This window comes from Erithacus rubecula (genome assembly GCF_903797595.1).
Source record: "Erithacus rubecula genome assembly, chromosome: 19".
Taxonomy (NCBI): Eukaryota; Metazoa; Chordata; class Aves; order Passeriformes; family Muscicapidae; genus Erithacus; species Erithacus rubecula.
Window position 1 is genome coordinate 10,275,490 of NC_136671.1, and position 23,053 is coordinate 10,298,542.

The 23,053-nt window shown below is 45.6% G+C and overlaps 2 protein-coding genes across 4 annotated transcripts; one reads left to right on the forward strand and one right to left on the reverse strand.

The window, feature by feature from the left end:
• Positions 1-1,846: 1,846 nt before the first annotated feature.
• Positions 1,847-7,149, forward strand: HVCN1 (hydrogen voltage gated channel 1). Of its 3 annotated transcripts, none has more exons than XM_079322724.1 (6): positions 1,847-1,929; positions 3,316-3,545; positions 3,994-4,098; positions 4,331-4,562; positions 6,393-6,505; positions 6,801-7,149. In XM_079322724.1, the coding sequence occupies exons 2-6, from the start codon at positions 3,351-3,353 to the stop codon at positions 6,864-6,866; spliced, it is 711 nt and encodes a 236-aa protein (XP_079178850.1). In that variant the 5' UTR covers positions 1,847-1,929; positions 3,316-3,350; the 3' UTR covers positions 6,867-7,149. The 3 variants fall into 3 exon arrangements, with proteins under 3 accessions (XP_079178850.1, XP_079178849.1, XP_079178851.1); XM_079322723.1 differs by having other exon boundaries at positions 1,872-1,989; XM_079322725.1 differs by lacking the exon at positions 1,847-1,929 and adding an exon at positions 1,969-1,994.
• Positions 7,060-20,173, reverse strand: TCTN1 (tectonic family member 1). The gene is made up of 15 exons (XM_079322718.1): positions 19,962-20,173; positions 18,705-18,825; positions 16,792-16,922; positions 16,273-16,439; positions 15,746-15,833; positions 14,773-14,882; positions 12,186-12,206; positions 11,648-11,773; positions 10,975-11,100; positions 10,558-10,642; positions 10,072-10,210; positions 9,615-9,771; positions 8,839-8,964; positions 8,351-8,495; positions 7,060-7,571 (listed from the first exon to the last, which is right to left on the reverse strand). Exons 1-14 carry the CDS (start codon positions 20,119-20,121, stop codon positions 8,352-8,354), a joined length of 1,701 nt encoding a protein of 566 aa, XP_079178844.1. The 5' UTR covers positions 20,122-20,173; the 3' UTR covers positions 7,060-7,571; position 8,351.
• Positions 20,174-23,053: the final 2,880 nt, after the last annotated feature.

Consider the following 23,053-nt stretch of genomic DNA (forward strand, 5'->3'; position numbering starts at 1 on the left):
ATGTGGAACCAGTTGGGATGTGCCTGCTCTGGAAGGGACACGGTCACCCCTCCTTGCTGGCTGTGCTGCCTCTGGCATTGCCACACCTTTGTCCTCCATGGCTTGTTTTTTTCTCTCCCCAAACACAGTTTCGGTGACACAGGTGCCTATTCTGGGCTGTTCTCTGCCTGGCTGCATTCCCTGAGCTTGGGTCATTCCTCAGGCTCCCAGGGCTGGAGGTGGATGGGTCCTGTCCCACCATGGCAGAGGGAAGGGAAGGGGCTGCTGTGGGTTGTGATCAACAGCTCAGGCACATTTCATGGCCATTTGTTGGGGTCGGGTTGTTCTGATAGTGGTGGAGGAGGTGCTGATTGTTTTTCCATAGTGATATTTGTAGGAATATCTAGCTGGAACACGGAATGACCACAGCAGCTTCCCAGGGCTGTGTCCCCACAGCCCAACACCAATTCCTGCTGGCCCAGAGCTCTGTGGATGCTGCAAAAATGGATTGGGATGGGGAAAGGCACTGGGCTGTGCCAGAGGTCTCCACAACAGGGAGCAGGAAATCGTGGTAAATCCAAATTCTCTTCAATCCCAGTTGTGTGCCCTGGAAGGAGCGGTGAGATCTGAGGGACTCTCATGCTGGGTGTCCCTCGAGGCACTGGGGTGTTTCTCTGGTTTCTCCAAGGTGAAGTGTCCTTGTTATCCAGCTGTGGAAACGCTGGTTTTCCACAGGTCATTCTTGCCTGTTCCTGCTTTGCTTTACTTTGGATGTGTCAGGACTGTTGTTGTGTTCAGCTCCGAGTCAGGCTGATTTCAACAACAACAACAACATATCGATTTTCCTTGGAACATCAGTCCCCAGCAGAGCTCAGGCCACAGGGGAGCACAGGGATTTTATCCACACCCACCCCTCATGGTGGGGATCTTCTCCTTAAACCCCACAGTCCTCATCAAAAGGGGCTGGAGCTTTCAGATGCAGATCTTCCCCCAATACCTGATTGCTGTTTATTGGATTCAGCTGAAACCAAAATACCCAAATTAACTGGACACCCCAGGCTAAACCTCCCGGGTCTGGGGCTGTGCCTTTGCTGTCCCACTCCAGAGCTCTGGAAGTTGCAGTTTTGGGGTCATGGTTGAAGGATGGGGAATTTGGAGCTCCAGAAGTGTCACCTGTGCTCATTGCCCATCACCCTGGGAAGGAGAACAGGGATGTGTGCTTTAGGATGAGGTTCTAGAAAATATTCAGGCTGCAGTCTAGGAGAAAATCCTTTCAAACAAAGAAATATCTTTGGGTTTTAAAAGTGCAGAACTGGAGAGGTGTTTATTCCTTGGAGAAAATTAGGAATATTTCCAGTTTGCCCAGCAGAGGTGGGTCCCAGATGCTTTTTGCAGCTGAATTTTTCTGAGGACTTCCCAAACCAGCTCGTGTTTGAGAGATAGAGGGGAATCCTAAACAAGAAGAGGCCTCTGACAAAACACGAGCCTGTAAATGGAGGCAGATTAATCCAGGCCCAATTCCTGGATTTTACAGCCCACATTGATCCTGCACCTCCACCGACTTCATGGACCAATCTGTGTCCGAGCTCAGCAGCTCTCTGGGGTCGGCTGAGTCACAAGTTCGCGACTCTCCTGGATCTCTGCTCATTGTTTCGGGTGATGGGGAAAAAAGTTTAAAAACAATGAAAAAAAAAAAAGTTTAAACTCCATCCGGCGTGCCCTGTCCCAGCAGCTCCCGTGGAGGGACGAACCGCGGGCAGCCTGGAGAAGAAAGGCTGCGGAAACGGGAAATGTCGGGGATGGAAGGGGCCTGGCTCGGGGACCCGCTGAAGTTTCCCGGGGCGCGGTGGGGAGGAGCGGCGGGGCCGCCCCCGGCCGGGGGAGGCGGAGCCGGGCCGGGGGAGGCTCCCGCGGCGGCGGGAGGCGGCGGGCGCAGCCGGGACGCGCACGGTACCGGGGAGCGGGGAGAGCGGGGGCGGCCGGGGGGATCCCGGGGCTCGGTTCGGTTCAGTTCGGTGGGTGCGGGCCGGGCTGGGGGAATTACAGCGGGACCCTCCCGGGGCTGCCACGTTCTTCCCCTCGGGGTCCCGCCGCGGGCCCGGGCTCCGTCCTGCTCTGGGCGTCGCCGTGGCCGCTCCGCTCGATGCTGGGGACGGGGGAGGTTGGAGAGCCCGGGGGGTCTGGGTGCTCCATCCCCCGGCAGCTCCGGGCCCCGAGGCGTCCTGCACCGGGCACGGGGCTCTGTGCCCGCGGCTGCTCCCGCGGGCTCCGCTCGGTGCCCGTGGCGGAGAACGAAGGTGCTGCCCAGTGCCGGCACCGTGGGAGCAGCTCCCTCCTCCCGGCAGGTGACGGAGCTGCGAGCGGAGCCCACCGGGGTGAGCGGGCCAAGGGACCCCGAGAGGGATGCTGAGCTCCCCGGGGGGTTCAGGGCAAGAACGGGTGCGCACAGAGCAGGTCGGGGATGTGCTGGCGGCAGGAGCGGATCTCGGGGGGTTTGTGGGCCAGACAGCCACGCAGGGCTGCCCAAAGAGGAAGGGATGCTGGCGGGGCTGTGGTAAGAACACGAGAGTCCCTCCTGCGGGCAGTCACGCAGCCCATTTGAAGGCCTCCGGGTCTTGCTCCTCCAGCGAACTCGGAGTTTTTAACTCATGTGGGTTTTTTTCATTTCATGACCTTAATCAAGAGTTTGGTTTGGTGGTCCTGCCCCTCGCTGGGTACCTGCAGGGATGGGCTGAAGCCGGGACGCCCGAGGGTGAGGTCAGCTCTGGCCAGGAGGAGATGGGGAGGACAATGTCACCCACCTGCCGGCTTGGAATGTGGGCATCACCTGCTTAATTTGCCTGCCAAGGCTGAGATAACAGGGTGTCATTGGTGTTAATGGAGGGAAATTATGGCTGCTCCTCATCTTGGCAGTGTGGATGGGTGAGGATGCTTGGGGTCAGCTTGACCAACAGCATCCCTGGATGAGTGTTAGAAACACAAGGGCAGCTGCCCCCACCTCCATCACGAGGTGCCAGATAAGGGCTGGAGTTTTTGCTCCTGTAATCAATGCTTTGTTTGGAGAAGTTTGGAAATACCTTGTGAGGAAGTTCAGTGCTGTAGAGCAGCACAGCAGGGTGCAAACAGAACGGGGAAGGCAGCAGGGGCTCCGTGTGGTGCCGGGGGAGGTGATGCAAAACCAGTGGTATCACCATGAAGCAATTTCCCGTCAGCAGGGCCCAGCCAGCTGTGTCGGAATGTCACGCTCTTGTCACCATTACTGGGTGGAAAAAGGAAAATTTTGGCGTCCTAGGTCAGCCCCAAAGGAGGAGGTGACACTCTGCTCTTGTCCCTCAGTTGTTGGCAGGGTGATGCCAGCTTGATCCAGAGCCATGTCCAGGTACCTGAAGCACTTCACGGTGGTGGGCGATGACCCCGTGCAATGGAACAACGACTATCGGAAATGGGAGGAGGAGGACGAGGCTGGGGAGAAGCAACCAGATGGAGAGATCAAGCTGGAGCCCCCCAGGAGACACATCTCCTTCCAGTACATGATGAAAAAGCTCTTCAGCTCTCACAGGTTTCAGGTGAGGCAGAACAAACCCAGGCCCAGGGAATCTGTGACACAGAGTCGCTGTGGGAGGGAGCTCAGGGGGAGCACTGAGGTTCTGGGCTCCCACGGTGCAAAGAGCAGCAGCTGCTTCTGAGCTGAGCTGTCCTGCTGGAACAGAACAACCCCACTGCAGGTGCAGATGTCTCCTGAGGAGACAAGCCCCAGTGCACAATCACCATGGCAATGGCACGTGCTGTCCTCCAGCTCCCCGAGCCCCCCACACCAAGTGGGGTCTGGTGGGGAGCCAGGTGGTTCATGTGGAATAACCCAACGTTCAGGGCAGCAGCAATGGGAGCAATGGAAAGCTCCATAAAACACAACCAGCCAAATCAGGGTGTGTTTAGCTGAAGGGCTACATTGGCTCCTCTTGCTCCTCTGTCTGTGCTGGGACGGGATTCATGTTGGTTCTTCTTCTCCAACAGATTGGGGTTGTCTGCTTGGTGATCCTGGATGCCTTGTTGGTTCTTGGGGAATTGCTTATGGATTTGAAAATCATCATTCCGGACAAATATAATATTACCCCAAAGGTAAAAAGTGGGGAAGTGTCAACACAAACAGCAGTTCCCTCCCTTTGGTGGCTCAAACACCCCTGGACAGGCTGGGCAAGGCAGGACCTGGACTGGTGGTCATGGAAGGAAGCCCTCAGCCCTTCTCCTTGTAGAGCCAAACCAGAGGTGTCCTCGAGCAGCAGAGCTTTCCAGCCTGCCCCTGTGTGCACTCTCTGGGGCTTCCTGCCTTAAACTTGTGCTCTTTCCCCAGGTTTTCCACTACCTCTCCCTGTCCATTTTAACCATCTTCCTGGTTGAGGTGGGGTTTAAAGTCTTTGTCTACCGCCGGGAGTTCTTCCAGCACAAGTTCGAGGTGCTGGACGGGATCGTTGTCATCGTGTCCTTCATCCTCGACATCGTCCTCATCTTCCGGGAGCACGAGTTTGAGGCCGTGGGGCTCCTGATCCTCCTGCGCCTCTGGAGGGTGGCCCGGATCATCAACGGTGGGTGCAGGGCAGGCCTGCATTTGCCAAACTTCCCTGAGTTACCTGGGCTTTGTTCCTTTCTCAAACCCAACCCCAGGGGTCTGTTGTCTCAGCAAACTCAGAGTTCCACCTGTGTGGTTTTAATCAGGCTGCAATTTCTTTTGGAGTAGCAACAATCTGCTGCTTGTGTTGGTGTGATGCCTCAGGTGCAGGGCAACCTGGCACATTCTCCCCAAAAAGCCCATAATCTGTTCCTGCACCCTTCCCCTGGAGAGGGCTGGCTCATGTTCTGAATTTCCATTGTAGGATCCTTTTGGCAGGGGAGCCCTGTCTTCCTGAATTTGCTGCTAAGGCAGAGTAGGTTTTAATGCTCTGTTCTGCTGTGACTCCATCATCCCCTCCAGGGATGCTGCAGGGAATGTCCTGGTCTTACTACAGGTCTTTCTTGCTTGAATTCAAAGGGTTTACCATAAAAAGAAAAATAGAAAATGTCCCCAATTCAGGCTTTAGTGATTTCACTGTTGTAACTGTAAATTGTTGAAAATAGATGTAAATTCAGACATATCTGAAACAACCGTAGCTGCAAACATTTTCTTCCTTCCTCAAGAAGGAATTTTGGGATTCAAAAAAATATAGCAATGAGATGACCTCAAATTCCTGCATGAAACCTCAGCTCAAGCTCTGTCCTGTGCCTATGTTCTCACTTTTGTGGGTGCTCTGTATTTGACACAGCTGGGATCAGAGGGAGGGAGTGCTGGGGCTGTGCCCATTGCCCTCAGCCCCTTTCAATGGGGAGAAGGTGCAGCCAGAAAGAAGAGAGATGTGAGAGCAGCTTGTGGCTTTCCTTAGTTCACAGTGAAAGTCAGAGAGAAACTGGATTTGTATGTGGCTGTGAGAGCCACGGGTGCTTCACTTTACAGCAGAAATCCAGGGCTGCATTTACAAGTAAATCCCCTCATCCTTGGGTGCTCCAGGCTCCCTGCCAAGCTTTATGCAATGTCCACCTGCTAGCAGCAAAAAGGGATGAAGGAATCTGCCCCAGCTGGGGTGTTGGGTGTCAGTGCCTGGGCACGGTTCCTGTCGATGTTATCAATGCAAATGAGCAGCAGCTCTGCCTTGTCCTGGAGAGCTGAACCCCCAGAGCCCAAACTGGTGCCTGGAGCACTGGAATCAGCCATGATCCAGAGCAGCTGTGTCAGGAGGGAGAACATGATGTTCTTCACGCTCTCATCAAAGCTGCTTTGTTTTATTTTTGTGGGAACAAAATTCCTTCAGTGTGGGGGCCGAGTTGATATGGAACCACCTAACAGTGCTTATAGAGAAGTGTCACCTCTGCCATGTGGAGACACTGCCTGCTCCCTCTGCAGCTGTGCAAGGTGAAGCCAAAGCCCTGAGGATGTGCCAGGTCCTGCTCCTTTGGGATGAGCCAGCTCCTGCTCTGCCATGCCAGAGTGATCAGCCAGGGGGTGGAGGAGCCCTGTGGCCCAGGCCTTGCTCTGCTGTCACACCTAAAACTGCTAAAACACAGCAAAGCTGCCTCAGCTACACCCCAGGGCTCTGGCAAAGGAGCAAATTCAGACTCAGGATTTGAGTGACAGTCAGAGTTATTAATTCAGCTCCAAGGCTGGGCTGCCTCTCCCCAGCAGAGTATCTATATCCAAATCCCCCCGGTGGCTGATTTAAAACTCTTCCTCATTAATAAAGCACTTGGGAAGGGTGGTTGAAGATGACAGAACTGAGCTGGAGAGGAACATGTTTAACTCCTTGAGCACAGAGCCTGTGTGCTGTGAGCTCCTGCTCGTGGCTGTTTTACAATGTAAAGCAAACCCACTGGGAATTGTTCCACAGGAATCATTTTATCGGTGAAGACCCGCTCGGAGCAACAAGTGTCCAAGTTAAAGCAAGCAAACCTGAAACTTGCCACAAGGGTGGAACAACTGGAGCACAGCTGTTTGGAGAAGGTAAAAAAAAAAACAACTTTTAATTTGGGTTTAGCTAATGGGGATCCTTGTGCAAGGTTGGCACTGCTGGCTTGGTTTCCTCATTGGAAAATGTGGGGTGAGCTGGGCTGCCCTGCCCGTGCCACCCTGGGCTGCTCCTCCTCTAAGGAATGATGTCCCTACCCTTGTCCTACTTCTTTTGGCCAGGTTGAGCTGTTTTCCTGCAGCAGGAGATACATTCTAGCAGTGGGAGGATCTGTGGGAACCTGGGAAGCTTCTTGCAGGCTGTTAATGATTTGAATTTTGTCTCTTACAGGAGCAAGAAATCGAGAGGCTGAATAACATATTGAAACAGCATGGACTCTTCAGCCAGCAAAAATAAGAGACCAGTTTTCCAAGGTGGGAATTCTTCTTGGAGATTGCTGTATTGGAATTTGCCAGCTTGACCTGAAAGGTTTTTCTCTCTCTTTGCTTCCTCTTGTATTGTTTTCTATAAACAATTTTCTATTTGACCCCGTTTTGATCAGATCTTAGGGTGGCAAAAATAGTTCTACTGGAAAATTAATCACACACAGTCCCTGTAAACAGTATTTTTTTCCTTTCTTGTACAGTTGTACAGTCAAAACTGCAAAATAATTTAAATAAAGACATATCTTTACAAGCTATACATCCAGAAAAGTACCATTCTTTGTTTGCAACAAACTTGCAGTATAAATGATAAGAACCCAGGCTGAAAAGGTAATTTCTTCTCCACCAGCTGCCTGTTCATCATCAATACATCTCTTTGCCAGCCATTCTTTTCATACTGTTGGTAGTTTCCTCATTTCTGTTGCTGCTTGTGCCACTTTGTTATTTATATAACATTCATTTCAGAAACACCAACACACCACTCCTTTCCCTGACAAAGAAATCAGCCCCAAAATAGAGGCAAACATGTGCCATCTTACATCAAACAATGCCTTGTTCCAGCAGCAGATCCCAGTTCTGAATTCCCTCATCTCTTCTTCCCTTTTCAGTGTTCCTTCACAGCCCATGGGGCTGCAAATTTCATGGTTTCCACAGCTCATAAATCCATGTATTAAAAGAACTGTAATATGTAAGAACAGATGTAGGTGAGTGCACTGCTGGGAACAATCAGATTCCAGAAAAGCCATGAAAAAGCAAATTCTAAAAGGCCAGGCTGGTGTTTGAATTTTTTCAGGTACTAGAGTGTCCCTGTGGAGAGGCTGTTTGAGAGCTCAAGAGTGAGGTTTAAGTGGGAATTCTGAGAGATGGTGAGTGCAGCAGGTGTCTCCAACAGATTTCAGCCCCACTCAGCTGTAGGGGTCACTGAAAGCACAACTCAACTGTTCAGATATTTTTTTAAAAAGGTAATTAATTAGTAGTGTGGGAAAAATAAGCCAGAAATATGTGTCTTATTCATCTATGCAAGGAGATAAAGCAGAGGCCTTATCTAATAGCACATGATGAGTTTAATTAGCAATTTAGCTCTGGGATAATGAACCTGCTTTCCCTTTGTGTCCCTGTGCTCTTCCCTTTCCCTCCTGTCTCTGCTGGGCAGGCTGGGGCTGGATCCCACCTGGTGGAGGGATGGTGGCTGTCACTGGGCCACCAGCAAGTTCAAACTGCAACCTTTGTCCTCTCTGCAGAGTTATAATTGGGAACTTTCCACTTCACGGGGTTTTCTTCACCCTAAACCTTCTGAGAAACCTCACAAGGTCTCACCCTTCCTCTCTTGGCCAATTTTAGCCCAGTGTCTACAACTTAGAAAAAAGTGATGGCCCATCACAGTCACAGGATGAACAATGGACTAAAAATAAGATAAAGCAGAAATATGGCTTTTTTTTTTTTTTTATGCACACTTACCTTAGACAAAGGGATAGAAAAAGTCAAAGGGCAGCTTGATGTTAATGGTGGGCCAAGCTTTGTAGCTTGGCTCTGCAGGTGCAGAAATGTCAGTGAAAACCACAGAACTTGTTATAGGAATAATCCTTTCCCTTCCTGAGGGAAGCTGCAATGAAAATACAAACAGGGCTTAGCTTCAGTTTTCTATTTGTACAATTGTTTTATTTGGTCTGGGTTATACTTGTTAAAAGGTAGTTTGTTTTTGTTTTTTTTTTTTATATAGTTCCATGTTTTTTTCCATAAATGATGTATAGATTTTTATTGGAGTGTGTTTTGGCAAGGAGCCCACAGTTGTGTTTGAGCTGGAAGAGAACTGCTGGGTGTAAATACATTCTAATGTGAAGTGCTGCCTTTAGATAATGAGATTATCTGGGTCACTGTCACACAGCTGATAGCCAAGGAAAACAAGCCTCTTGTTTTATTTTAAATCCTGTAATTTAATTACATACCTGCTTCAGTGTGCTGGTAGTGATTGTGGCTGTAACATTCACTATCCTGGCTTGGGGATTAACCAGGGATCCATATTTAGTCCACTTCACTTCTATTCCCAGTGACACTGGTATTTGGCATGGGCTCTGCAAAGTTTGAGAAATCTACTCATTGTCTGCCTTATGCAGAAATCATCACAGTAATTAATTATTCATATAATTAAAAGGGTAGAATGTCCTCAGAAAGCTCACTAAGCATGTTACCAAAGCAGCTGGACTCTGCACTTTTGCTGGGCAGGACAAAATCCTCAACTCTGCCAGGGCAGAATTTTGAAGGCTACAATCTTAAATATTTTTACGCATTTCTTCTTGAATTATCACACTTTTGATTACAGAAACCATTCACTCTTTAGTTGCAGAGGCATGCAAGAAACCATCCACACTCTTGTGCTTCTGTCTCTCTTACCCTGACCTGGAGTAAGAAGGGAAACACTGATTCTGTTCCTTCCTTCTGTCACCTCTGGTGCTCCATCTTTAGAAGAGCAACATTCTAACCTGTGTTTAAATAACTCATTTTGTACCCAAAATGTTGCCCTGATCCATAGCTGAAGTGCCTGCATTGATTAAACCTAACTTGTACAGCAAGAGTGAAACCCTCCTCTGTGGATATTCCAGTTTATTTCTGTATTCCCAGCCCCATTTTCTCCTGCAGTTGGTTCCTGCATTTTTAGGGTGTGAAGCTGAGCTGATGCTGCAGCACAGATCTCATGAGGGTGCAGGGGTGGTTTCACTTTCACCTGTTCTGAGATGTGGAGCTGAGTTATTGGCACCCAGTCGAGCACATCCTGGGCTTGAGAATTCCCAAAGGAGGCCACATACTCAGGGAAGCTCTGGCCCTTCAGCACATCAAGGAGGGTCTGAGCCAAAGGCTGGCATTTCATAGCTGCTGTAATTCTTCCATAAAACAAAACAAAACAAAAAAAAAGGGAGTTACAGCAAAATCCATGGGTTTGGCACAGTCATCATTCCTCCTTGCTCTCTGCTCTGTTCAAGCCTTCTGGCTACACTTGCTAATGTACACAATCTTTCCAAGAGAAAGACCATTGTTAATTAAATGACATTTTTTATAATTAAATACTCCATTCTCAATACTCTTCCAGCTGTATAAATGGCTCAGGACCTTAACAGAGCCTAAGGGAAAAGGTTGTCAGAGGGTTAAAAACATCAAATTAAAATAAAAAAAAAATTTCTTACCGTAACTTACAGCCTGATATCATGTTATAACCAAATAATACTGGGGCTCTGGCTCCCTGTGCTGCCAGGCAGTCCTGGGTGGATGTGCTCTGCAGAATGGTGAGTTGGCTGTGTTTGTTACTACTCTGAATGATGCCAGATGTAACACACAGTTAAGGGAAATTAAATGCTTGGTGGATATCAGGACAAAAAAAGAATTCTTAATCACATCCTTAAAATATAGCTGCAAATGCTATAATGGCTCAAGATTTCTTTCAGAGTGTGAAAAAGCACCAGGGTGTGCAATGAAGGGCTAAATGTACCTCACTACATAGTCCCAGGAGATTGCAGTCAGGACTGACTCATTCCCTCCTAAAACACAGCCAGAAAAGCACATTTTTATTTTTGGTGGAGAACAGATGTATTTCATAGATGTCCATGCTAGAAAGGGTTTGTGAGGATGGACCAGAGCAAGTGCAGCAAACAGAAATGCAGCAGGGGAAGGATATCCTTGAGGCTGGAATCCTGCTCTGACAGGCAGCCCTACAACATAACCAGGATTGCCACTGAGAGGAACTGGCTGTGTATTTTCCTGCAATGCAAACAGAGAGTATTAGGTTTTTTCCTGTACTGAAGTGGTTGGAAAACACAGAAATATTTCATTTATTATAGGATTATGATGTGCCTTGAATGATGAGGGCAAGACTATAAGGCTTTGCTTTCTCTGTTACACTCACAAGCTGGGGCTTGTGAATGTGACAGATTTTGGAGGCCTTTACTGCCCAGCTCTGAAATGCTGCCTCATCTGGGTATCCAGGGCAAGTTCTGCTTTACCTTGCTGCTAACAATTGTTCTGATTCAAGTTTAATAAGTTTTGTAATTAAATGTCTTTCAGCAAGTCACCCATGACATCTCCACAGTTACCTGAGTGAAGCTGATTTCAAAGCTCTGTTCTATTGAAAGTGCTTCTTTGCTAATTGCCCCCAAGACAAAAGCAGCAGCTGCTTCTATTATTTCTCCAGTGTCTGTGTGGGTAATGTGATAATTCACCTGAAAATTAAACATTTTAGATATTAATTTGAACAAATACATAAGAGAAACTAGAAAAAAAAATTAAACCATGCAGGTGTTTTCTTTGTTCTTTGCTTAAGAAACTCAGCTCCAGGGTGGGGATGGATTATATCCTCTACAGGCTGACTTCTTGATAAACCTGAGCACAGACACAATGTTCATCTACTTTAAAATTAAAAGATGATGTGCAGCATCTATTCCTTTCTCTGTCATTAGTGCACCTGAAGTCATCTTCACCCAAGCATAAAGTAAATTCCAAACTCATTGTCTGTTTTGTCACAGACACAGAATTAACACCAGGATTTCAGCCTGGCTCAATGTTATATTGCATAGAGTTATTGCTGTGTTGCAAAACATTCCCTTTTATCCAAAATCAGTGCTTCTCCCATGACATACATTTTGGAGATGTCACAATATTTGGAAACTGCAAGGCCTTCCTGACAGCTCTGCAGTTTGGGAATCAGAAGTGATTTGCTGCATAGATGCTTTTCATCAGCTCTGAGGAGGAAAAGGTTGCCAGACCTACCCCAAGAACTGCATTGATGCACAGATCATCCAAAACCATTGGCAGCCTCAGGACATCACTGCTGCTCAGTAAACTCCTCATTCCATTCAGAGACTGCACAACTATGGACTGCACAGTAATATTCACCTGAAAAAACAGACTCATGTCAGCTCTGAACACTGGGTGTAATTAATTTTGGCTCTTTCTGGGTTATTATGTGTGTGACCTTTCCAGGTTCTGTTCCACAGCAACAGCACACAGCAATTCTCTGAACAACTGCTGTGTTACAAGTGCTGCTGAAGCTCAACCAAAGGGGCTGGGTTTAAACAAATAAAGAGATTTTCTTGAAAAGAGGGAGTTTTATGTGAGGTGAATGTATCAGGCTTGAATGTTTGCAAGCAGCATTTTATCTTGGAGTTGCTAAGTATCATTACTGATAGCAAATGATGTAATTTTTTTTCATGCAAAGATTTGATCAATCAGTGAAAAATTCCTACTGACTGTAACTTAATAAGAATTTTGCCCACAGCTTTTTCAACTAATTTAGAAGGATACTTACCATCTGACTTGATTTGGGCACCTGAGGGAGAATAAAAAGACAAATTAAAGCAGTAGCAAAGGTCTGAACTATAGCAAGTAGCAGTCAAGTAAAGCAGGTAAGGCTTTGTCTATTTAACTCTTTCTCATAACAATAACTTTTATGTTAGGGAGTTATTTGGATATAAACCAGTGTCCAAGAAGTGTGATAAGAACTGACACAATCCAATCCCCTCCTTCTTCTGACTCTTTGAATTACTCAAAGACCACCAGTTTAGGAAACCTGCCAGGCTGCTCTTCCCAAATAAATGAAGAGCTTTTTTTTTCATGGTCTCTAAACCTATAAAACAGAAGCAAATATCTCTTGTTATACAGCACATGGATATATGTTGCCCCACTGAAAAATTCCCACAAAAATATTTCATGGAAAGGCAAAAATGTCAGAGTAGGGTCATCAATCAGTCTGGAAAATGCTCCCATGCAGCACCATTTTCTCAAAGGTTTTACTTCCCTGACTTTCCAATCAATGTTTGAGCCACATCTTTGGGAAGCTACCAAGGATTGGACTCTGATCATGAAGCAATTCTGCAGAGTGATGATGGGACACTGAGAGCAGTGACTTATCTGTCCCAGCAGGGAACACATTCCTGGGAGCTGGAGACCTGAAAGTGATGCAGGTACAGTTTGTCACACATTTATCATCCCAAGGTACAGCTCAGCCATCAGAATGAGCTGGATGAATAAAAGTCCCTGTAAAGATTAGACTCATCCTTCAGGGAACAATGCTATTTCTGACTGGGATAGGAGTGAGCACCACTCCTAAAGTTCTGTTTATCCATGGCTGGGTGATGGATGATGGCTCTGGAGGTCACTGGCAGACTGTACTGCAGCCACAGCTTTCCCCTGAAATGGAGGCAGGAAAGGCAGGAACACTCCCCACTGGAGATTCCTGGAGATTCCAGGAATCCCCAGTACTCCTTGGATCTGCTGGTCAGGCCAGAGCAGAGATTATCTGCAACAATTCCCAAAAGTTTGCTCTCACTCCAGCTGCCCATCCTGGCAGGGAGGGTGGGGAAGGGGCTTTCTGTAGGATCTGCTGTCCCAGTGCTCCCAGTAAGGCTCCCTGTTACTGGTTTGTGTTTCTTTTGCCAGCAGCTCCACCTGCTGGCACTGGGAGGGCTCCTGCTCTGCCCTGTGACCACCCTGGCCCCAGTGCCATCATTTTTCTGTTGTCACATCCCACCTCCAGCTGAAGGGGACCTTCCCACAGAGCATCTGCAGCAGCTTCTCAGCCCTCTCCAGTTCCTCATCTGATCCTTGCTGACATCCACCATGCTCTGGGCAGAACTCTGACCTCTCCCAAGCTCAGCCACTGCCTTGGCAAGCAGCACAGGGATAAGGGGTTATGGACTTTTCCAGTCAGGAAAGGGAATTTATCATTAAAGTCAAACCCACTCAGCTGCTGGAGCCTGGCCTGAGCCACTCTTGCTCTTTTTTGTTCCTGCAGCCAATAAGAACTAATTTTGGGAGGACATGCAGCTACTCAAAGCCCTTCTGAGGCAGTGTTTTCTCCATTTCTTCCACAGCAGGAGGATCAAGATCCAACATTTGGGAGCAATCCTTGGCTGATTTCAATGAGGTCCTGAAGGAGCAGAATGATCCCACCTATGAGGGTGTGAACTGCTTAGTGAGCTTTCCTTGCCTTTGGGAGCTTTGAATCTGAGAGCAGCCTGGAAGGGGTCTTTAAACAGTTACTCACTGCTAGTTAAATTAATTTAAATAGTTACATAAATTAAAATAATTTTAATAGTGAAAAGGTTGCTGTTTCTTTACAGCCTTCAGCTTCTAGAAGAAGCCATTAGGTTAAGGTATGATGTACTTGAGTTTCATTTTTTCATGAGTAATTTCTTTTGTCTTCACAAATATCCTTACAGGGGATTTGTTTACAGAGAAGACATAATCCCCAGACCAGAAAGGGATGAAAAAGCAGGCAAAGCTTTGAAAAATAACCCCAGACTGGATTTTAGCAGGCAGGATCCAAAGAAACTTGCTCTCAGTCATGTTCTTTGGGAGCACAAAGAAGTCTGTGCCAGCCCTCACTTCCAAAAACTGAGGCTTGGAGGAAAGGGCAGATGCAAAGGATCAAACCTGACAGGTTCTTCTTTCAGTACAAAGTTTTACCAACTCTTTAAAACTCAGATTTCTTAGAATGATGTGTTCTGGTAAATGGGCTTCTTGGAAAAGTCTGAACATGCACAGAAATGTGAAACTGCACCAGCTCAGTGGCATGACCTTGGCTCTTCAAAACTATTATTTTTTTACTTTATCTTTGACTATATTATTTATATTTGGCTAAGCAGAGTACAACAAATGCTTCTGGAACCAAAGTTTGAAGTAAAAACATTCCCAAAGGCTTTCTGTATAAAAGTCTGCTGTATAGGGAGACATTTCTTTTAAAAGAAAGTCTACTGTTTCTTCCCAACCCACAATTTAAAAATCCAAATAAAACACCATATCCCTCAGTAAACAGAAGTTACTTCATTCTGCAGATGCAAAAAGATATAAAAGATGAATATTTCAGCCATATGACTGTTTCAAATCATACTTACTGCCAAAATGCTGGAGTTGATATAAAACAACATGCTAAGTGCTTGAATGCTGTCACATTTTTCCACACTTACTGATCTAATGCATTTTGTGGCTTGGTTTACTAAAAACCCTGGGAAAAAAAAAAGTCACCAAGTATTACTGGAGGAAATGAAAGAGCAATTATGAAAACCACAAGTGAAAAACAATACAAGAAATTAGCTACAAGCAAAATTGAAAGTAAGTGTCATTTCTGTTGCAGATAAGGTTTTATGTGAGCTTTGAAGAATGAAACTTTTTATATTCCTTAAAAATGCTATGAGAAAAAAATGACACTTCTTAACAAGTAGAAAAAGCTCTGTGAAAATTACTTAATTTTTGAATCTCTTATAAGATTTTTTTTTTCCCACAAAAGACTTCAGACCTATAATCACCACCATGACTTGAGACCACATTTAATGATGACAGTGGGGTTTGGGAAAGGCAGGTGTGAGTTTGTTTGTGGCTTTTTCTTTTTTCACCTCCACCTCTGCAGATTTTGAGGAAATTGTGTGAAAAGTTAAAAAGCAGAGCTCAGCCTCCAAGTCTGAGTGGTGAGAGGAAGCTCTGGGCAAAGGGAAACTGCCAAAATCTGCCCAGGCAGGGCTGGCTTGGTGCAAACCTCTCCTCCCTCAGGGTGTCACCCTTGTGCTGTTTGATTAAACCAATTATGCCAAGCAGGACCTTTTATTGTTGGATAAACAACCCTTTAACAAGATTCTCAGGGATTTACATATCTCACTTTGAATGTTTAATAGACATGCAACACAATTTCCATTCTATGCTTTAAAAAACCCAAACAAAACAGAGAAACAGGAGTGATTTGAAAATCATCTGCTTATGAACCTTTAGCTGAATTCTCCATGGCAAATGTGCCAGATTTCTGATTGATTAATCTCAAGCCAGAGCAGAATAGTAGAAAGCAAAAAAAATTTGGATTCAAGTGCATTTTCCAACCTGCAGGATTTGCATCAGAGCACCAAGAAGTGACAACAGGACTTGGCAGCCTTAGAAATGAATCCTCTGTCTGCACAGGAACCCCAAACTAAAATAAAAATCACAGTCAGGTATACAGCTCTGTTTCAGCCCATGGAAAATTTCAGAGCATTTTTATTAACAACATTGTTTTATTTAATTAACTTCAACATGAATAAAAGCTTATTTCCACAGGATCTCTCAATACTGCTTAGTGCAGCAATTCTTCAGCCACTGCTACAGCTTTATGTTGAAAATAGCTAAAAAAAAAGTGACTTATTTGTCAAAGATCTTAAAAATCTAGTTCACTTTTTAAGTAACTAAACACAAAATATTAACTTTATACTTTTTACATTTCTATTTAAAGACCAGTATAAATTTTGCTTCTTCCAGCAGAACTGCATTATTTAAAAGCAGATGCAAACAATGATGATTTATTCTTTCTGGAATAATCTAATACTAATTGCATCAAATATAATTTACCTCCTAATGAATCAGAGATCATTTACCTCATATCTGGAAGTTTCATTTGCCTCAGGGGGATTTGGAGCATCTGTATCCAAATCCCAAATTTCAGGCTCAGCCCTGAAAGAAGCACCTCCAAATTTTTCAAGCAACTGATCAAAATTTTCTGCAGTTGGAATTTCAGGGGATTTGAGATAGAGGGCTTGTTTATCTGTCAAAATATTTAAAGGAGATAATTTAAGGGAAAAAAAAAAAAAGATACAGAAATAATATTTAGTAACAATGAGAGAACTTTGAACATGGTTTATTTAGGATGCTAAATTATTTACAAAAAATAGCCCCAAACTATTTGGGGTTTTTTTGAAAGAGAAGACCAAGAGTACCAGATGTTTAATTCCATGTTTTCACAAGTGAAAGCATCACAACATAAGGACTGTGAGCAGACAGAATTAGCAGTTTCCTGAGAGGTTTAATAAAATAAAAATAATTTAAATTTAGCCTTTTTCTGGTACCTTACAATAAACAACACCACAATGCTTAATATTGCCTACAACTCTACTTACAGTTTGTAGCATGAATGCAGAAAATACTGGGATTGACTTGGTCAATTAATTTAAATATCCTTTCTGGTGGATTTGCTTCAACATCAAGAGAATACACAGCAGCTTTCTGATTACACAGCTGGCTGTCACCTCTGCAAATAATAAAAAACAAATAAATGATCCACTAGAAGTTGACCAGATTTTAAAGTTCATCTACTGAGGCAGTACTAGAAAAATAAAAAAAACCCATGAAATTACTGAGTTTAACACAATTTGTAGAACAGTCATGCATTTTTAGAAGATTCCTATTGTTTTATACTTTGTGCTTAATAATAAATAATAGAGAATTCTCCCATATGTTTTATTCAGCAGAAGAAACTGGGCAGCAATATGAAGGAAGGTAAGAAACAGACTGGGGGAGTGTAAACCAGTGACAATATGAGAAAAAAAATGCCAAAGTGGGTGGGATCCAGATGGCTGAGACCCCAAAATGCAGGACACACACAGCTTAGGGATGTCAGAGCAGGAAAACAGATCAGTTTGGTGGATATTAGAATAATATTCATTTTGAGCAGGGAATGAGAAAAAAATCCTACTTGAGATGCAAGTGAAAGAAATGGCAGAGTGAGGAACAGGAGGTGAAATAACCCAGTTGAGAGTCTGGGAGCACTGGTGTGTCCCACATGCTGCTGATCCCTGTGAAAGTGCTGTTCAGCAGGATGGAGCAGCTGAGGACAGGCCCTGCAGAAAGTGAAAGGACTTACAGAAATGTTGAAGGCTGGAGTTAAGATCTTCCATGAGGTGAGTCATTTGTTAATAGGATTCCATCATAAATCAAACCCTTCTGCTGCTGTTTCAGAGACCTCGCAGCCTCTGCCTTGGCATCAGCCAAAACAACACAAATATGCAAATAAACTGATGTAAATAATGAGACCCACCACATCTGCAAATCCCCTGGCTTTTCATGCAAAATAAACCTTTTGCACAAAAGAATTTGGGCTAAGAAACACAATTTCATTTGAGGCATTTCCAGTTGACAAAGGCAGCACAGTCGTTCAAGGTAATTAAAGTGTCACTCAGGAGGGTGTTGATTAGACCTTTCTGATCTATATAAATATCTACAAATGGGGAGCAGGAGTCTTTGTGTGCCAGAACAATAAGAAACCACAGTCTGGCACGACTGCTAATTCAAATTTCAATGCACCAAGAATAAACCCCAGTGCTCAGATTGGCATAATTTATACAGAAGGTGGGTTGAAAAGCTGCACTTATTGTTCTGAGAAGTCACCCAGAGATTTTTTGCACATTATGATTTTGAAGTGAGCTTTCTTAACCCCTCTTTGAGATGGAATTGAGAGAAGGTGTTTTCAGATAAACTAGATAACAAAGAAACAAATCTTGGCTTTGCTTTCTTGGTGTAATGTTACATTTTAGTGTTTGTGAAGTGGCACTGGGGGAGCAGGTTGTAAAATTAGGGTCAGAAAAATGCTCACATTATTTCAACAAGTTGATTAAGTGTAGAGCTGATACCATAAATGTAATCAAAGAGGTTACTGATAAATTTACTGATAAAAACTGGTGATCTACAGGAGTGGCCAGATTGGTCCTGTGCTATCAGTTTTCTTAACTTCCAAACATTGCACTGATGAAAATCTAAAGATGCATCACTCTTCCCTCCCAAAAAAGCATCATCACTTAAATGCCCACAGAGAGCACAGTGAAACAGGAGCAAACCAAGGAGCAGGAGCAAAGATGGAATGAGGGGGAGGTGGATTTGCTGCTCTGCCTGGCTGGGGCCAGAGTGCAGAGAATGGTGAAAGGAGGATGAGGATGGCAGCAGGGAGGGACAGGAATTGATCAGAGGACAGAGCCCTGAGAAAGGCAGGCAGGGGATGAAGAAGGAATTTGTAGTTTCTGGTGGTTTCTGCACTCACGTGACCACAGGCACCGAGCAGGTGGTGAAGAGGCTGAAGTCCTCAGCACTGCAGTCAGGGTCACAGCAGCAGTTGACATCACACTGTGCCACCAGCAGGTCACACACGCACAGCCTGGCAACTGCACCAGAGACTGAAATGAGAACTGCAGCAGGGACTCGGCACTTCACTGCATGCCCCAAACACTTCTGCTTTGCACCTCGCCCTGCTTTTGACAGTGGTCGAAAGTCTTCTTCAAATTCTTCTTCAAATTCACATTTTCTTGAAGTCATTTTTAAAAGATTTCTGCTGCTGAGCAAATCTACTTGGAACATGTGGACAAAACCAAGACATGCTGAAATCTGTTCCCTGAGAAACAAAACCCCAATTCAATAGGGATTTTGGAGCCCTGCAGAGGCAAAAAAAAGGTGTGTTTATCTGCTTGTTTCAGCTTTTTGGGAAGAAAATTAAAACGTTTTGAAAGAGCAGAGAGATGTTGACAAGTATTGTCAAAGATGTTTCAGGGTCCAAGAAAACATTTCCCAATGTCCCAACACAACCATAATTGACTTCTTTGAAACTGTTTTTTCTCTCAGTTTTTAGATACTGTGAAATATTGTAATCATAGAGGAATTGCTAATAGTTCTGTAAACTGGCTCAATAAGATAAACACTTAGCAGCTTCTTGAAACTCTCTGAGATTTTCAAGTTTATAAATTCAAAGAACAGATATTGCACCACTGAACTGTTTATGACAGTTGCTGTTCTATAATAGATTTAAAAACAGCACAGAATGAGGGAAATTAAGGTCAGTGTTTTATAAGAAAGACATTCAAAGAATATTTTCATAGCTAATTATTTTATTTCACTTTGACTGCTGCCTGTTTTCCTGGATGCTCTCTGACGACCTGAACAGTATCCAGGTATTTCCTGGAATCTCTGAAGTTCTGACTGTTCTGTTGGCTGAGCTTAGCCCTGGATCCTCAGCTCACTCTGTAAACAAGAGAAGTTTAAACATGGACGATTAGATTGCAAGGTTATGCCTGTGAGATTTGGGATTTAAGTCTCTTTTCCCTAAGGAGGTAGCACCGGGGTGGGTTTATTTGGTAAATAACCCGTGGAAAGCTCAGCTGAGCAGGGATATAAGTGTAGCCAATGGCGGTTGTGCCAATCCCGGCTGACCGCAAGGGGAAGGGGAGGCCAAGGATGGAATTCCCGATGGAGGCCGCGAGCGGAGCTCCCCTCAGCCGGTGCCCCGCAGCGCCCGGAGGGCACCCACCGTCCGTGAGCGGGGCCGGCGCGCTGCGGACCCGTGCGGCATCACGCGTGTCTGCGGGCTCCGCTGCCGGCTCTTCTGCCCGGAGCGGCGGCGGCGGCGGAAGGAGGAGGAGGATGAGGACGAGAACGAAGAAAGCCCTGAGGCCCGGCGGCGCCGCCATGGCGGCCGCCCTTAGCAACGGCGCGTTGCCAGGGCGCGCGGGGCATGACGGGAATGCGATGGCGCTCTCGCGAGACTTGGCGGGCGGAGGGGAAGGGGCGCGGCGCGGGAAGATGGCGGGCGAGGGGCGGCGGTGCGCCCCGTCATGAGGGGCTCGTTCAGCCGTCCTCGGGCTCCCTCACCGCGGGGAGAGGCCAGGCGCAGGGTTCTGCCTGGATATGGCCGTCGTGGTGGTGCCACGCTGCTTTTTGTGCCACATAGCGCCCTCAGGAGCAGCCCAGCCCGGCGGTGCGGAGGGGTCGGTGCCCCCTCAGAGCCACGGGAGGGGTTTCAGGTGTTGAGATCCTTGGAAGGCAACACCTAAAAAAAAAATAAAAATTGGGGAATGGCCCTTTACGAGATATAAAGTACTATATTTCATGTGCTTTTGCAACTAGTTTTTTTGGTAATTCTTCCTTAAATTAATTTTTAAAGTATTAAAGTTTCTCCTTTTGAAGAAAGGAGCTCGGTTTATTGATCATCACTGGTTGTGATCTGTGTTCTTGTTTCACTGCAGTGTCATGAAATAATTAATATTAAAACACCCCTACTTGTTATTTTACATGTTTCTGATGCCTTTAAAATCAGTTAAAAAGGGCTGATGATATTCCACAGGGGAAAACATAATTTAATACATTCTTTTTGCATCCAGAATTGCTTGGCAAAGCTGATGGTGCACAGGGGACCAGACTCCAAGAGGAAAACCAAAGCTGAAAGCACAGATTGCATCCTGGATGAATGTGGGCAGGAGCTGGATGAATAAAGAGGTATTAATTCTTACTGCATCTACCATTGAAATGGAATAGAAGTGGGCAACTGTTCAAAAGCAAAGTAGGATGGAATTAATCTGGTTTTCTTGTGATCTTTTCTTTTTTTTTTTATAGGGCTTCACTCACAGCAACAGTTCACCTAAACCAATTTCCAATACTAGGAAAAGAAAATACATCTAAGAAAAAGCATTTGAAAAACCCCCACCACAAAACCCACCCTGGTATTGGACTGCTGAAAAAGGTTCTAAAGAGCAAATCCAAGTGTGTAGGATAAGATCAGGACATCAATACATAATGCTTGTTCTCCATCAGAGAGATTTTCATTTATCCTGTCAACATGAGTTCATTAATATTTAAAAAGGGCACTGTGATCCTTGTGTGGGAGATCCTATAAAATGAAAATTCAAGCAATCTGAGATACAGTAGATTCCTGTTTATTAAAAAACATGTTCAGGGATTTACTCTATTACTGTTTCAATTAGAGTTTAAGCAGCAAGATTCTGATATCATTTAAGCATTTTGGAAGCTGTGACTGCCACATCCCTGGAAGTGTCTAAGGCCAGGTTGGAGCAGCCTGGGGTAGTGGAAGGGGGTGGAGTGAGATGATCTTTGAGTTCCCTTCCAAACCATTCTGTCATTCCTGTTGATGATCTTCTGACTCTGCATCTTCTTTTGACTCCTCATGTGGGAAATCCCATATTGTCCTTCTCACATTAATCTTTTTAATCCAACTGTGCTGTCTTGAACTTTGATCTTTTCAGGGCCAACATCAGGTTTCCCCTATGACAGATCACTTTAAAAGTCCAAGTGGACAGACATTTGGAATTAAGAGTCCAATCAAAGTCAATCCAGGGCTGAAATAAACTGCATTTAAGATTAGCCCTTAAATAAATAGTGAGGATCCAGGGCAGTCTGTACAGCAGATGGCATTACAGGTAGAATTTATCACACTCCAATCTCAGGGCTAAGATACTTGGGAGGGAGGATTGACGTCAGCTGGGAGTGAATCAGTTTTGAAACAAGCTGGAAACCTGCTTGTGCCTTCAGCAGTTGATGAGTTTGTGCAGCACTTGTGCTTTGCACTCCCCTGTGCATTGATTGCTCTGAGCAAGCCTAGCAAGAAGAGTTCATTCTGTTTTTGCAGCTTAAGTGAGCTGATGCAAATAGATCTTGGACTTTGAGGTGGGAAGATTCCACCCAGCTGCAGTAACCAGGGGGATGCCCTTTGCTCCAGTTTTTGTGCCAAATTTGTGCATTGGGGAATTTTAAACAAATATCACTTGGCAGGATATTGAGTCTCAGGGTACAAGAATAACACTGAGTAAGGCAGCAGGGCATGAGCTGGGAGGCATTTACAGGGAGAGCTATCCAGACTGACACTGAACAGTGGAGAAAACCAGTTCTGAAGTATTTTATGGAAAAGAGTTGGGTTTTTGTCTCACAGGAACCAGACAACCTCTGAATGAAAACCAGGAGCAGTTTTTCATCTGGGCACAGTGTCCTCATGCAAGAGTGACAGAGTTCATCAAAGGTTACTAATTACCATGTCAATGATGAGATCTGGCTGTCTGGACAGACTTGGGTGGGTAACCTGGGGTAGAATCATGGGATCATTAAGACTGGAAAAGACTTTCAAGATCAAGCCCAGCCTTTGACCAAATACTCCCATGCTTGCTAAACTGTGTCACAAGGTGCCAGATCTTGTTTTTTTGAACACTTCAGGGGATTGTGACTCCACCATTTCCTCAGGGAGGCTTTTACAGAGACTTTCAAGGACAGAGGAGTGCGAAGAGCTCACCGTGTGCCTTGGCTTGGAAGCACAGAGCTGTGCTCTGCCAATTGAGTTCATCAGCCCTGAGCTCACCATGTTCCTCAGCACTTGAGCCATAGCTGCTGGGCAAAGTGGCACAGAGAGAGCCCTTCCAGCCCTGGAAAACTCGGCACCAAGGCATGGAGAACTCAGCTTTAGCTGGGGAGGATCACAGACTGAGCAGCACAGCCAGGTAATGCAGGACAGGTCACCTTGCACCAGCCTGAGCTGCCTCAGGGCACTGCAGGCAGCAGCACAGAACAAGGGGTTAGGCCAGGCTGGACTTGAACCAGACAGGACCTGGGCAAGGAGGA